This window comes from Stenella coeruleoalba, assembly GCF_951394435.1.
Source record: "Stenella coeruleoalba genome assembly, chromosome: 3".
Taxonomy (NCBI): Eukaryota; Metazoa; Chordata; class Mammalia; order Artiodactyla; family Delphinidae; genus Stenella; species Stenella coeruleoalba.
This window is the reverse complement of record NC_137148.1, coordinates 36,012,012-36,025,765: the sequence shown is the minus strand read 5'-3', so window position 1 is coordinate 36,025,765 and position 13,754 is coordinate 36,012,012. Positions and strand designations below refer to the sequence as shown.

General features: G+C 42.3%; 1 protein-coding gene across 3 annotated transcripts in view; it reads left to right on the top strand.

Moving 5' to 3' along the window:
• Positions 1-4,561: 4,561 nt before the first annotated feature.
• Positions 4,562-13,754, top strand: part of PAIP1 (poly(A) binding protein interacting protein 1) — a 29,370-nt gene continuing 20,177 nt past the window's right edge. Inside the window, exons 1-3 of one of the 3 annotated variants that reach the window (XM_079918327.1) lie at positions 4,562-4,703; positions 6,023-6,192; positions 12,561-12,746. In XM_079918327.1, coding sequence (XP_079774453.1) covers positions 6,094-6,192; positions 12,561-12,746 — 285 coding nt within the window. In that variant the 5' untranslated portion in view covers positions 4,562-4,703; positions 6,023-6,093. Of the gene's footprint in view, positions 4,704-5,024; positions 5,436-6,022; positions 6,193-12,560; positions 12,747-13,754 lie in introns of those variants that run through there. The other 2 variants (XM_079918326.1, XM_079918325.1) reach the window with 2 other exon arrangements.

The window sequence follows — 13,754 nt, the reverse complement described above, 5'->3', positions numbered from 1 at the left end:
TCAGCTCTGTAATGACCTCGGACAGCACACAGCTGCCTAAGTGACTTCGGGGCTCAAACTCAGGGAGTGGGTGTGCTTTCCTGGATTCTTTAGAATCCTACTTTTATTTGACATCTCCACACAATTTGACACTCTTGGGCTTTCCGTCTTTAATCTTCTATTCCTCACTGTCTTCTCTCAGTTTTTGTCCTATGTAAACAGAGTAAACAGATTCCTCTTCTTCAACCTAACCATTCAGTTTGGTGCTTCTCTTTCCTCTTCTGCCTCTATATACTTTTTCCTAAGTTACCTCATTTCTTCCTGTGGCTTCAGCTATCAAATCTCTAACTCTAGGCAACATCCCTCTGAACTCCAAGTCCATGACTTAACTGTTGACTGAACAATTCCACTTTGACACTCCGGGTGCCAAATGAAATGTCCAGAATGGAATTAGTGAGAGGCCCCTGTTCGGTGAGAGTCTGCTTTCCTCTGGTTTTCTCACTCTTTGGGACTGAGGCACCAAAGCCAGAAACCTGGGAGTCATCCTTATCTCAGGCCTCTCTTTAATGCCTTATACACATCTGTCAGCTTCTTTCTAACATCTCTTGCATTTGGTCCTTCTCTCCAACCCCACAACCATTACCTTAGTAGCCATTATCACTTCTCACCGGAATTTCTGCTACAGCCATCAAACAGGCCTTCCTGCTTCTAGTTTCATACACTTCACAGCTACTAATCTCACACCTCTGAGTATCCTCACACCTAGAACAGTGTCTGGCATTTAGTAGACATGCAATAAATATTTCCTGAAGGAACAAATAAATGAATTCCTATCCTCATGGAGTTATACTCCAGCTAAGAGATCAACATTAAACCAACGTGTGCACTAGATGTTGGGGGAATCCCAGGCAATCTCCTGGCTCTTGAAGATGGAATGGAGCCCTGATCCAGATGGGAGTCAAGTGCTGACTGGCTGGGGCTACATTTCATAGCAGGCCCAAGAGACTAGGAGAGGAAGATAATTCACACAAATGAGACCCAAGAGAACAAACACATCAGTTAATTCTTCTCTCTGTTAATGAGGCCCCCATTAATTTAAAATGATATATAAGTTGCCATGATGATTTGGGCAGGGAAAAGTGAACAGAATTAGCTAGGAAAGAGTTGGGAGTGATGGAATAAAATGAAATAAGGCTTATTTTTTAAACTTTTTACTTGGAGACAATTGTACATTTACATGCAGCGGTAAGAAACAATAGAGAGAGATTTCATTTCCCCTTTACCCAGTTTCCTCTGATGGTAATGTCTTATATAACCATGCATTACTATAATACAATATCACATCCAGGAAACTGACAACATACAATACACCCACCTTAGTTTTACATGCACTCATTTGTGTATGTGTGTGTGCACACATGTAGTTAGTTCTATGCAATTTAATCACATGTGTAGATTCGTGTGATCACCACCAGTTAAGATCGGAATAGTTCCATCGCAAGGATTCTTCATACTTTTAATAGCCGCACCTACTTCTCTCCAAACCCCACCCCCTCCTTAATCCCTGGTAACCACTAAACTGTTCTCCATCTTTATAATTTTTTCACCTTTATAATTTTGTCATGTATAAATGGAATCATACAATAACCTTTTTGCTGTGGAGCACAGGCTCTGGACGCGCAGGCCCAGCTGCCATGGCTCGCGGGCCCAGCCACTCCGCACGCGGGATCCTCCCGGATCCTCCTGGGATCCTCCAGGACCGGGGCACGAACCCGTGTCCCCTGCACCGGCAGGCGGACTCCCAACCACTGCGCCACCAGGGAAGCCCTACAATAACCTTTTGAGATTACTTTCTTTTAACTCGGCATAATTCCCTTGAGAGCCATCAAAGCTGCATTTATCAGTGGTTTTCTTGCTGAATAGTGTTTTATGGTATGAATACCACAGTTAAACCATTCACCCGTTAAAGAATTTATGTTGTTCCCCATTTGGGCTATTATGAACAAACCTGTTATAAAAATTGGGGTACAGGTTTTTGTGTGAACATAAATCTTCATTTCTCTGGCATAAATGCCTAATTTGGGCTGCTTTAACAAAAATACCACAGACTGGGTGGAAGCACATCACTTAGCTGGTTTCACAGGTTCACAGCTGGAGAGGATCTTCGGCACTTTATAATAAGGATTGCCTTTTCTCCGTTGTCCAAAAACATCTTCATTTCTGTCTGATACCTCATCAGAATCACCTTTAGTGTCCATATTTCTAACAACATTCTGTACATGATTATTTGTATACTCTAAGAAGATGGAAGCTTTCTCTACAGCTCTCCTCTTTTCCTTTCTCAGCCCTGACCAGCATTACCATTAACAACCCCTTCATGGCAATGTCGACTTTTTCTAGCATGCATCAAAAACCACTACCAGCCTATACCCATTAACCAGTTCAAAAGCCTCTTCCACATTTTTAAGGTATTTGTTACAGCTGCACCCCACTTCTGAATATCAGATTCTTTCTCAGGGTTCTTCAGAGAAAGAGAACTTATATATATATATATATATATATATATATATATATATATGTGTGTGTGATTTACTATGAGGAATTGGCTTATGTGCTCAAGGAGGCTGCTAAGTTCCATGAGTTAATGTCTTCAAGCTGGAAACCCAGGAAAGCTAGTAGTGTAGTTCTAGTCCGAATCTGAAGGCCTGAGAATCAGAGCAACAGTGTAAAAAAGTCCATCCATGTTGTCTGCAAGTCCACTTTTCATATGTCATGAGAATAGGGCTAAAGTTATATAACAGTTAATAGGGAGAGGCGAAGGACAAGATCTCAATTATCTAACTTATCTAACAAAAGGGACTGTAAAGATACCCTGATGTCACCATGGATGCAGAATAGCCTCATCCTCAGATAAGAAAGTCTTAGGTAAGGAAAAGGGGTTAGCCATCATAAAAGTTCTAAGGGGAAATAAAGGGTAGTGAATGCAAACAAAAGCCTGGGACAGGATTGGAGCATCTGCTTTAGTGGAACATATAGGATAACTGTTGTTGAGCGTACAGTTTGTGGGGCTTTCTTATGCAATACAAAAGACTGGGCAAGAAGTGACTGACGACTACCTAAAAAAATGGATTTTTATGTTATTGGCATTACCTCACCTAATTTTTAAATTGTAATCTTGTCCTGTCTTTGTAATATATGCTCAGTGCTACAACATACTTACTTTATACATGAGGAAACTGAGGCCCAGAGAAGCTAAATCCCTTACTTACCCAAGACCGCACAGGCATTAAGGGTCTAGGCCAGGATCCAAAGTAAAGCTCTGGCCTACTTTGAACCCTACATTCTTTTTTTTTTTTTTTCCTTTAGCCGTACGTGGGCCTCTCACTGTTGTGGCCTCTCCTGCCGTGGAGCACAGGCTCTGGACGCGCAGGCCCAGCGGCCATGGCTCAGGGGCCATGGCTCAGGGGCCCAGCCACTCCGCAGCATGTGGGATCCTCCTGGACCGGGGCACGAACCCACGTCCCCTGCATCAGCAGGCGGACTCTCAACCACTGCGCCACCAGGGAAGCCCTGAACCCTACATTCTTTCTCAACACCAAGGAACCACACTTTTTGCTGGCTTCCTTCCCTGACTCCATTATTTTTGCCAACCATCAACAGCATGAATCAGTTATTCACGATTGCCTTCATTAGAGCCATTTTCCTCTTGCAGTTGGGTGAAGATGTCAGTGTTTTCTTCATTAGCAAGAAGAGAAAATGGTTAAAAAGAGTTTTCTTAACTGAAATGATTCTCAAGATGACAATGGTGAAAAACATTAAGGCTTGCTTAAAATACAGGGCTACAATCAATTTGTGGAGATGTTTCAACCTAACAGTAAAGAAATCATTTTTCCCCTCCTTTTCATTACTTATATTCATCCTTCATTTGGCTTTAGTACCATCAAGACTGATTAAAACAGTAATTTACACATAAATAATGTCTAGAACTTTGTTGTGCAATGCGGTAGCCACTAGCCACAGGGGGCTATTGAGCACCTGAAATGTGCCTAATCCCAAGTGAGAATTGCAGAAAATGTAAAATACACTTTGGATTTTGATTAGTATGAAAAAAGAGAAACTCTCATTAATATCTTTATATTAATTACATGTTGGAATGATACCATTTGGGATCTACTGGGTTAAGTAAACTATATTATGAAAATTAATTTCACCTGTTTCTTTTCACGCGCGTAATGTACCTTCTAGAAAATTTATAATTACATAAGTGGCTTGCATTTGTGGTTCGCATTATATTTTGATTGGACAGCACTGGTAAAAGATGAAAAGGAGGAGAGTTTCATTGAAAGGTAGGGTATTTTCTTAAAATTTCTGGAGGGGAAGAGAAAAGGGAAGAGAGTAAAGCTTGGTCACAGTGTGACCTACTGTGATAAATATCTACAGTGAATTGAGATGGGCCGGGGTGGGGGGCATTTGTGATTCTGTTCCTACTCCCCTCCCCGCAGCTCACGTAGCAGGTGGCAGAGCAGCTTCCAGAGCCCCCTTCCCGACTAGTCCTCCGGTCTCGCAGGCGCCGGGTCATTGAACACACCTGCGCGCCCACGGAGGTGCGCGTCCACGAACCCTGGCTCTGGCTCCACGCCCCTCCCCCCGTATTTTTATTTTCCTGGCATCAACCGTCAGTGACTTCTCTCCATAGAACCTCATGTAGGCCGGGCCCGCCAGGGGTAAGCGAGCCCGCCCCGGGAACCGACATGCCCTCGCCCCGAGCCCGGCCCTCGCCCGGCCCGAGGCGAGCAGGGCTGTCCAGCGGTCTAGCTACCCCTCTCCCGGCAGCCTGCAGGACCGCGGCCGCCGGCCCGCCGCGAACGGGGCCTCCGGGCCGCGGGGGGCCGCTGTGACCCGCCTTCGCCCCCGACGCGCCGAAGGCGGGGGAGCTGGGTTTTGGGGGAGAATCAGAAAGCGGAGGGTAGCCGTGGGGGCCGGGCGCTCCGGTGCGGCGGCTTTGGCGGGTGCTCAAGCTGCCGTCCGCTCCGCCGAAGCGCGGAGGAGCCGAGCAGGGGCCCGCCGCCCTCCTCCATGAGGCCCCAGTGAGCTCGGCGGCGAGAGCCGGGCTGCGACGCCTCTCCCGGCGTCCTCTTCCGAGCGCAGCGGCGGTGGCCCCCGCAGGAGGAGGAGGAGGAGCATGTCGGACGGTTTCGATCGGGCCCCAGGTGCTGGTCGGGGCCGGAGCCGGGGCCTGGGCCTGGGCCGCGGAGGGGGCGGGCCTGAGGGCGGCGGTTTCCCGAGCGGAACTGGGCCTGCTGAGCGGCCGCGGCACCCGCCGCCGCCGCAGCCCAAAGCCCCGGGCTTCCTGCAGCCGCCGCCGCTGCGCCAGCCCAGGACGGCCCCGCCGCCAGGGGCCCAGTGCGAGGTCCCCGCCGGCCCCCAGAGGCCTCCCCGGCCCGGGGCGCTCCCAGGTACGGAGCCGCTCTAGGGGACCCCGTCCTCCTGGGCCAAACGCTTCCCCACGGCCCTCCGCGCGCGCGCGAGGGCGGCGCTCTGTCTCCTCTTTCCTCCCGGTTCCCCGAAAGCATTCCCCGAGGGACCCGGTTGTTACGGGGTGGGGACGGGCCCGGAACGGGGTTTGGAAGGTGGCCGCTGGAATCCTTTGTGCGCCCGGGCTGGGGGAGGGGTCCGGTGCGCGGTCTCCTGAGTTCTGTTGTCCCGGGAGGAAGTAAAAATCGCCTCCCCCTCCCCAGCCCCCGAGAGGGAGGCCTTAGGCGGGCAACCATCTCTTTTTAACCGACTTTAAAAAGAAAAAAAAAAGGAAAAATAAGCCCTCAAGTGTTTATTAAGGAAGCAGGTCTGTTCATAAATGAGCTAAAGCAAGTCTATTGTTCCTTTTTGTAGGCTCTCTGCGCATATCCTGGCGATAACCTTAAATTTCGTGAGGGTTCTTGTTTGACTTAAAAACCATCCCTGCTCAGATGGCTTCTCAGTGTACAGTAAGTTGTTATACAAGGGCATGAACGCATCTAACACCGATTTTTTTTTCCTTTCTCAGAACAAACGAGGCCCCTGAGAGCTCCACCTAGTTCGCAGGATAATAGCCCACAGCAGAATTCGGAGTCAACAATGGCTAAACCCCAGGTGGTTGCAGCTCCTGTGTTAATGTCTAAGCTGTCCGTGAACGCCCCTGAATTTTACCCATCAAGTTATTCTTCTAATTATACAGTAAGTACACTTTTACTGCAACTCTAGGTTAATATTATTGGAATAATATGGTTATTGCATCATTTATCAATATACTGGTGTGCTTTCTGTACCACACATAAAAACATTGTATGAATTTATTGAAATCATGAAACAAAATTGATTCAAGAATGTATTTTGTAGTTATTATTTTCAAGATATCAGAATGTAAGCTTAAGAGTAGACAATCTTGTCTATTTTGTTCACTGCTGTATTTCCAGCATCTATAGACCATCTCTAGTCTAATAAATTTAAGGTGGTCAAGGACATCTTCAGTCTATGAAACTAAAGTCTGTGTCCTGACTTTATGGACAACCTATAGAATAGTGGCCTGGCAAAGTTAATTTTTGATTTTAGTAGGACAGCTGAATATTCATTGGTAGCTTTAGGGTAAATTATCAGTGGTTTTGCTGCAGACTAATTCAGGTAGGTTTTTGAATGTTGAGAAATACACATCTGGGCTCTGTTATGTTAAAATAGAAGTGTTTCTGGTTCTAATTAACAGTTATGTAGAAATGTAGGGAGTTTTGATGAAGTGTTTTAAACTTTTGATAAAGTGTTTTAAACTTTCAGAGTCATCTTTGTCAATAACGTAAGAATTTTAGAAATTGATCACACTTAAATGGCAGGAAAAAACACCAAGCACGATTGGGATATATAGAAAGGAATTTGTTGTGCTATGTAAATGCATAGCAATTAATTATCGATAAGTAGGGCAGGGACCATTCTGGATTGAAGAAATGATAATACTTTAGCATAAGTCCTATTTTTCCGGTCTTCATTTTTTGACATGTAATATACAGAATAGTGTACATTAAGTTATCAACACCCCCAAAGCCCGCTCTGTCCCCTTCTAATCATTACTGCTCTCCAAAGGTAACCGCTATTTTGCTTGAACAATAGTTTTGCCTCTGTTCAAAGTTCATATAAATGGAGTCATATAAAATATATTTTTCTTTCATTCAATATCAAAAGTAATCCATATAGTAGCATGTAATTGGAGGTGACTAATTCTCATAGCATTCCATTGTGTGAATATTTGTCTGTTGATGAGCATTTGGGTAGCTTTCAGTTTGGGGCTTTTACGATTAGGGCTGCTATTCTTGTCCATGCCTTGGTGGACATTTGCCCTTGTTTCTGTTTGGTATATACCTAGGAGTGGAGTTGTTGGGACTCAAGGTAGCCAGCTTTAGTAGAGACTGCCAAATATTTTTCCAAAGAGACTGTTCCAATGTATGTGTTGAGTACTGTTTGGTTTCCAGTCGCTTTAATTCCTTGTCAGCACTAGGTATTTGCTATTTAAGTTTAGCCATTCTGGTGGATGGGTGTTAGTTTTTTAATTTGAATGTATCTGATCAACTAATGGTGGCGCACCTTTTTTTGTTACTTTTGGGGCGAGGATGGGGGGACTTGACTTTCATATTTGATAGAAAGCATGGGAAAGCTTTATTCCATATTTTAGAAACTTCATGCATCTTAGACTGCATTAAGAAGAACCTTGGGGCTGGAGAGGGGAAAATATAGGCATAGTAGGAAGAGCAATTGATTTGGGGTGGAATGGGCCATCAATCAGGTAAAGTAGAAATGAGAGCAGCTGGATTCTTGCCCCAAAACTGTATTTGGCTTAGAGAAGAAAGGAACCATTGGAGAGCTGTGAGTAGTTGAATAACTCTTAAGGATACTTACCTTAAGAACCACAAATGTTCCTCATTTGTTTGTCTTGCTATTGATTTGGGCTATCTTATGGTGGGAGGGATGCAATTTTTTTTTTTTGTTGCAGTTCTTTGCCAACTAGTTTTATACATAGTTCAAGTGATTCCTGAGAGCAGTGTGTTGAGCCATGTTAGTCCACCTCCTTTGAGCCACGGCCATCTTTTAGGTGCTCCTTGGTCTCCTGAGATCCTGCTGCACTCATTTTGCCAGAAAAGATTGCAGACTGGAAGCCTGTGGCTCATGTGTACCCTGCAGGTGTGTCTTTTTTGGCCCTGAGTTTTTTTAAAAGGGGCTTTATAATTTACCAGTACTTAAATTAGGTATTGCAAATCTGAATTTTTTGGTTTCTTTTGAAATCCGTAAGATCTGGCCATACTGGACTGCTGTTTTGGTAGAGCAGAGTTGGCTGGAGCTGAATAGAGGCAGCCCCTTTATATAGAATGTGTAAGCTGTAATTTGCTCACTGGCTTACTTCATTTGCCTGTAATCCACCTGGATTCTATAAGCATTCAAGCTTGCTACCCCTGCCCTGATAAATTTTCGGGCCTTACCCTTTTACCCTCTGTCAAAGCTAGGAGTTTTTCTCAATCCAGTTAGTCACAGAACAGCAAAATCCTTGTTTTTCCCAAGTCTTAGGATAAAATCTGGTTATGAGAGAAACTTTTCCTTGTAGTAACCGTAATCCAAAGTCACTCACTCATTAAGAAATAGTTGAGGGCTTCCCTGGTGGCACAGTGGTTAAGAATCTGCCTGCCAATGCAGGGGATGCGGGTTTGAGCCCTGGTCCAGGAAGATCCCATATGCCGTGGAGCAACTAAGCCCATGTGCCACAACTACTGAGCCTGCGCTCCAGAGCCCGTGAGCCACAACTACTGAAGCCCGCGCGCCTAGAGCCCGTGCTGGGAAACAAAGAGAAGCCTCCACAATGAGAAGCCCATGCACTGCAATGAAGAGTAATCCCCACTCGCCGCAACTAGAGAAAGCCTGCGTGCGGCAATGAAGACCCAACGCAGCCAAAAATAAAATAAAATAAAAGTCGAATGCTTACCACGAGTCAAGGGCTGGGGATACAGCAGTGGATAAAATGGACAAAAATTCTTGTCTTTGTAGAGCCTCTATTCTAGTGGTCTCCTAGCTGGGTTTCCAGAAATTCCTTGAGTCTGCTTTTGTTACACACATGAGAAGCTATTGCCTGGTATCATTGAGCTGGATCTGCTCTCAAGAATGCATGCTTTTTAAATTTTTTCTGATAGTCTTTTGCTGTGCTTTCATAACCCTTCTAAAACTCCAAGCCTTTTATCTTCGATCCTTCCTCTAATCCCACTGCTAGAATTTTACTGCTTACCATGCCTTCTTACCAATGAGTTGCTGTATCCATCTATTACTGGCCATTGCTTCTTCTCAGGTAAGCCATTACATCTTGAATATTTAATCATGGTTCACTTACGAGAACCAAAAATTCCCCATAGGAGTTGATAAAGCATTCATTAAGAGACAACCCGCCCCCCCCCACATGCACAAAAAAATCCCAGCTTTTGCTAAGAATATCCTCCTTCAACTTACTGCCCAGTTTTTCTTCTGCCTTTCAATAGTGATATTCTCCAAAATGAAAAATTATTCACTGTTGGTCCTACTTTACTTCTCACTGACCGTTCAAACCTCTGCAGACTGATCCTCTTAATTGTACTGATATTATTTTTGTGACAGATGCTGATGTTGTTTGGGTTTTAAAATCTATCGTCCTCTTAAACCTCATCTAAATAGACTTTGTTGACCACAGTATGATCTATAAGGTTTAATTCCCAGTGTGGGTCCTGTTCTAGGTGCCAAGGGTACCTTTTCAGTCTTTCAGGATTTCTTCCTTTTTATAAAAACTGAATATTTAAGATACTAATTTACTCAGGTTTTTTCTCTGTGTGCATAGTTCTGATTCCTAAGACTCTGCAACCATCATTCTCTCAGATTTTAACCAATGACATTATTCTGTAGCATTTGCTATTATGAGCACCTCTCCTCATTTACCTTTTCCTTTGGCTTCTGTGGCAGTACTTCATCCTCCCAACTTTGAGACCATTCCTCCTTCCCTCAGACTGCAGGCTCTGAGGTTCTGTCTTCTGTTTTATTACTTCCCTTAGTGATACTAGAATCCCCTAGAATCTGACCATCACCAACCTGCCTGTTGATAACTCTGGAATCTAATTCTTCCTCTTAACTCCAGGCTTGTGTTTCCATTTGTCTTGACCTTTTCTGAGGATCTCACATTCAAACTCAAGAACGAAAAAGAATTTATCTTTTGCAAACCTCTTCTTATACTTTTATATTCTAACTAGCTGCTCAGGCTAAAAGCTTGTGGTGTATTGACTCACTTTCCTCTTTCACACTCTTGCCCGCTTCCAATCAAGTTAACTAAAATAGTCTCGACTATTCCACCTAAGTGATCATTTCCTTTTATCCCACTGCTTTGGATTAGGTTCTCATCTCTTGACAGTGTATTCAAAGTACCTACTGGGAAGTGAGTTTTCTTTTTTTTTTTTTTTAATTAATAGACTGTTTTTTAGAGCAGCTTTAGATTCACAGCACAGCTGATTGGAGAGTACGGAGAGTTCCCATATACCCCTATCCCCCCATATGTACCGCCTCCCCCCGGAAGTGAGATTTCTAGTTGATGTCCCTCCTAACCTCTTGTCACAGAACTCTTTCTAAGAAAAATAAAACTTAAATATTCCTCTGCTTGGAAGCCATTTGACTTCACATTGAAGACTGAAGAAATGTATACTTTAAAAAATCTGGTACTAGAGAACTAATACAAGCTTTAATTCAAACACATTGGAGTGCTCATCTGTTCAGAATACTGTGTCTCCCTTTTTGCTTGAAACAACAGGCCCTGAATCCCCTTTTCAGCTTTTTTCAGAACAGCTCTACTTTCCTCTTTTACTTTCACACTTCAAATTCTCTTAAAGAGTTATGCTTATTTGGGAAAAAAAAAAGACTGAAATCAGTGTTCTAAACTGCATTTTGCCACAATGAATGATGTTTGATAGGAACAGTTAAGAAATTAGTACCATCAACTGGGACCTGTAGACTTCCTGCTTTTCATTGTCATTAATAGGATACTACAAATCTGTAAAACTCTAAACTGTATATCAGAAACTTAAACTAGTTTTTAATTGTAAAATTCACACGTTTGTGGTTAACATTAAGTAATTATTTAATATACATGCATTTATAATGCTTAACTGCTTTCACAATTTCATAATAAAGGGTCTGTATTTATAACATAAATCTTTCCTCACTCCAGATGTAACTACTATTATCCCTTGTCTGTCTTCCCAGAAATTTTTATTGGCTGTAAGTCTCTCTAAGAATTAAATAATACTAAAATATGGTTTTGTGTTCTTTTAATTAAAAGGTTGGGAACTACTTAAAGGTGATAGTGGTATATTTAAAAAAAATTTTATTGGAGTATAGTTAATTTATAATGTTGTGTTAGTTTCAGCAAAGTGAATCAGTTATACATATATTCACTCTTTTTTAGATTCTTTTCCCATGTAGGTCATTACAGAGTATTGAGTAGAGTTCCTTTTGCTATACAGTAGGTCCTTATTAGTTATCTGTTTTATATATAGTAGTGTGTATATGTCAGTCCCATTCTCCCAGTTTATCCCTTCTCCCTCCTTTCCTCCCTGGTAGCCATAAGTTTGTTTTCTACATCTGTGACTCCATTTCTGTTTTGTAAATATGTTCATTTGTGTCATTTTTTTAGATTCCACATGTAAGTGATATCATATGATCTTTGTTTTTCTCTGTCTGACTGACTTCACTTAGTATGATAATCTCTGGGTCCATCCATGTTGCTGCAAATAGCATTATTTCATTCTTTTTTATGACTGAGTAATATTCCGTTGTATATAAGTACCACATCTTCTTTATCCATTCATCTGTCGATGGGCATTTAGGTTGCTTCCGTACCTTGGCTATTGTAAATAATGTTGCTATGAACATTGGGGTGGTAGTGATAGATATTAATTGGAAACTGTTGCTACTATCAAGATTGGCTGGAAACTTGGACATAGCAAGTCTCCTACCACTGTACACTATGATATTTTATAGTCACTTAACTATATATTTATTTCCATGTCCTTGGGGATTGACAGATGACAAACTTCTTTTTTCAATATAGAAATTGTCAAATATCTACAAGGATAGAGAATGGTATAATGAATGCCCATGGCCTCAGTAGTTAGCTACAGGTGGCCATTCTTGTTTCTATATCTCTGGTCCCTCTCCCCCTCCCATTTTGAAACAAATCCTGGATCTTATTGTATCTATAAATCTTAATTTTGATCTTGGTATTATAATGAAATGTTGGTTTAAACTTTATTTCTCAGCCATCTTGTAAATCTACCAGAGGTGAGAAGACAATTCTCTACCCAGCGAGATGAAGCCCTTCTATTATAACATTTTGGCTATTGGGCAAGGAAGAAGTGGACTTAACTTTTTGAAGAAAATAACACATTTTATCAGGTTAAGGATTCTTAAAAATATAATTTGAGCTAGAGACATCCCAACTCAAAGCTGCTTCATGTTTTTTTAGCCAGTTGCATGGATTAATTTATGTTTAACCTTTTGATCTATAGGAATCCTATGAGGATGGTTGTGAGGATTATCCCACTTTGTCAGAATATGTTCAGGATTTTTTGAATCATCTTACAGAGCAGCCTGGCAGTTTTGAAACTGAAATTGAACAGTTTGCAGAGACACTGAATGGCTGGGTTACAACAGATGATGCTTTGCAAGAACTTGTGGAACTCATCTATCAACAGGTAGGTTGGCTAATAGCATGGGGCAATCACTGGATAGCTTCCTTGATGCCCAAAGGTGGTGGCTGCTCCTTGAGGGAGGCCAGGTACGTGTTCACCAGCCTCCACACTCCTTGACTCTTTATGGTTCATGAGAGCTTTTAAGTCTCTGTTGTACAGAATTTCTGTAATTAGGGATCCAGGACTAGAGCCAGACTGCAAATTTTCCTGTGTAGCCAAGGCTCTGTACAGGCAGTTGGAAGGAGCTTTGGACACTTCTGAGGCCACTACATGAGTATCATGCCTTTTTTCCAAACCCCTGTTTTATGAGGATCTGCCATTATTGGAGTAGGGGAGAAAAAAAGTCATGGGAGAACTTTTTTGCCTCACAAATGATTCTTTATTTAAAAAAAAAAAAAAAAAGGACCACAAAACACCTTGATTTAAGTCTTAACATTTCTGCTTGTCTTTAAAAATTTCAAGGATTTACATCTCAATTCCTTTAAAAAATCTAATGTCAGTCTAGGTTGTTCACACAAAGTTTAGTTTTAATTCTAGCATATTGGTCACTGACACATTAATGCTATTTTAAGGGGGAAAAAATAGACAACACTCAATTTTGAAGACAAATTTAAGGTCAGTGAGGAGGCTGGCCAAAAACAGAGTAGGAGATAAACGCCACCAAAGGTTATATTTCTGTTTCAGTCATTGCTGAAAGAGCAGCTCAAACTGGGAATATATGTGAGGGTGACTTATGATAGCAGGTTGTTTTTTTGTGTGTTTTCTTAATCCTACCTCGTGTTTCATTTGACTACTTTTCCAGTTTGTTCTGGATTGTTACTGGACCTCAGTATTACCTGACCAACTCTTAGATTTCTAAAAATGCTTGAGGTTTTAGGAAGATAGATCTGCTCTATTTGTACTGATTCCTACTTTTGCCATCTAAATGGATTAAAAAGGAATATTAGATAAGAAAATGGAAGAATTTTACTGTTTTCTTTTTGCTTTTCTGGCTCAATTTAGTTTCAGCTC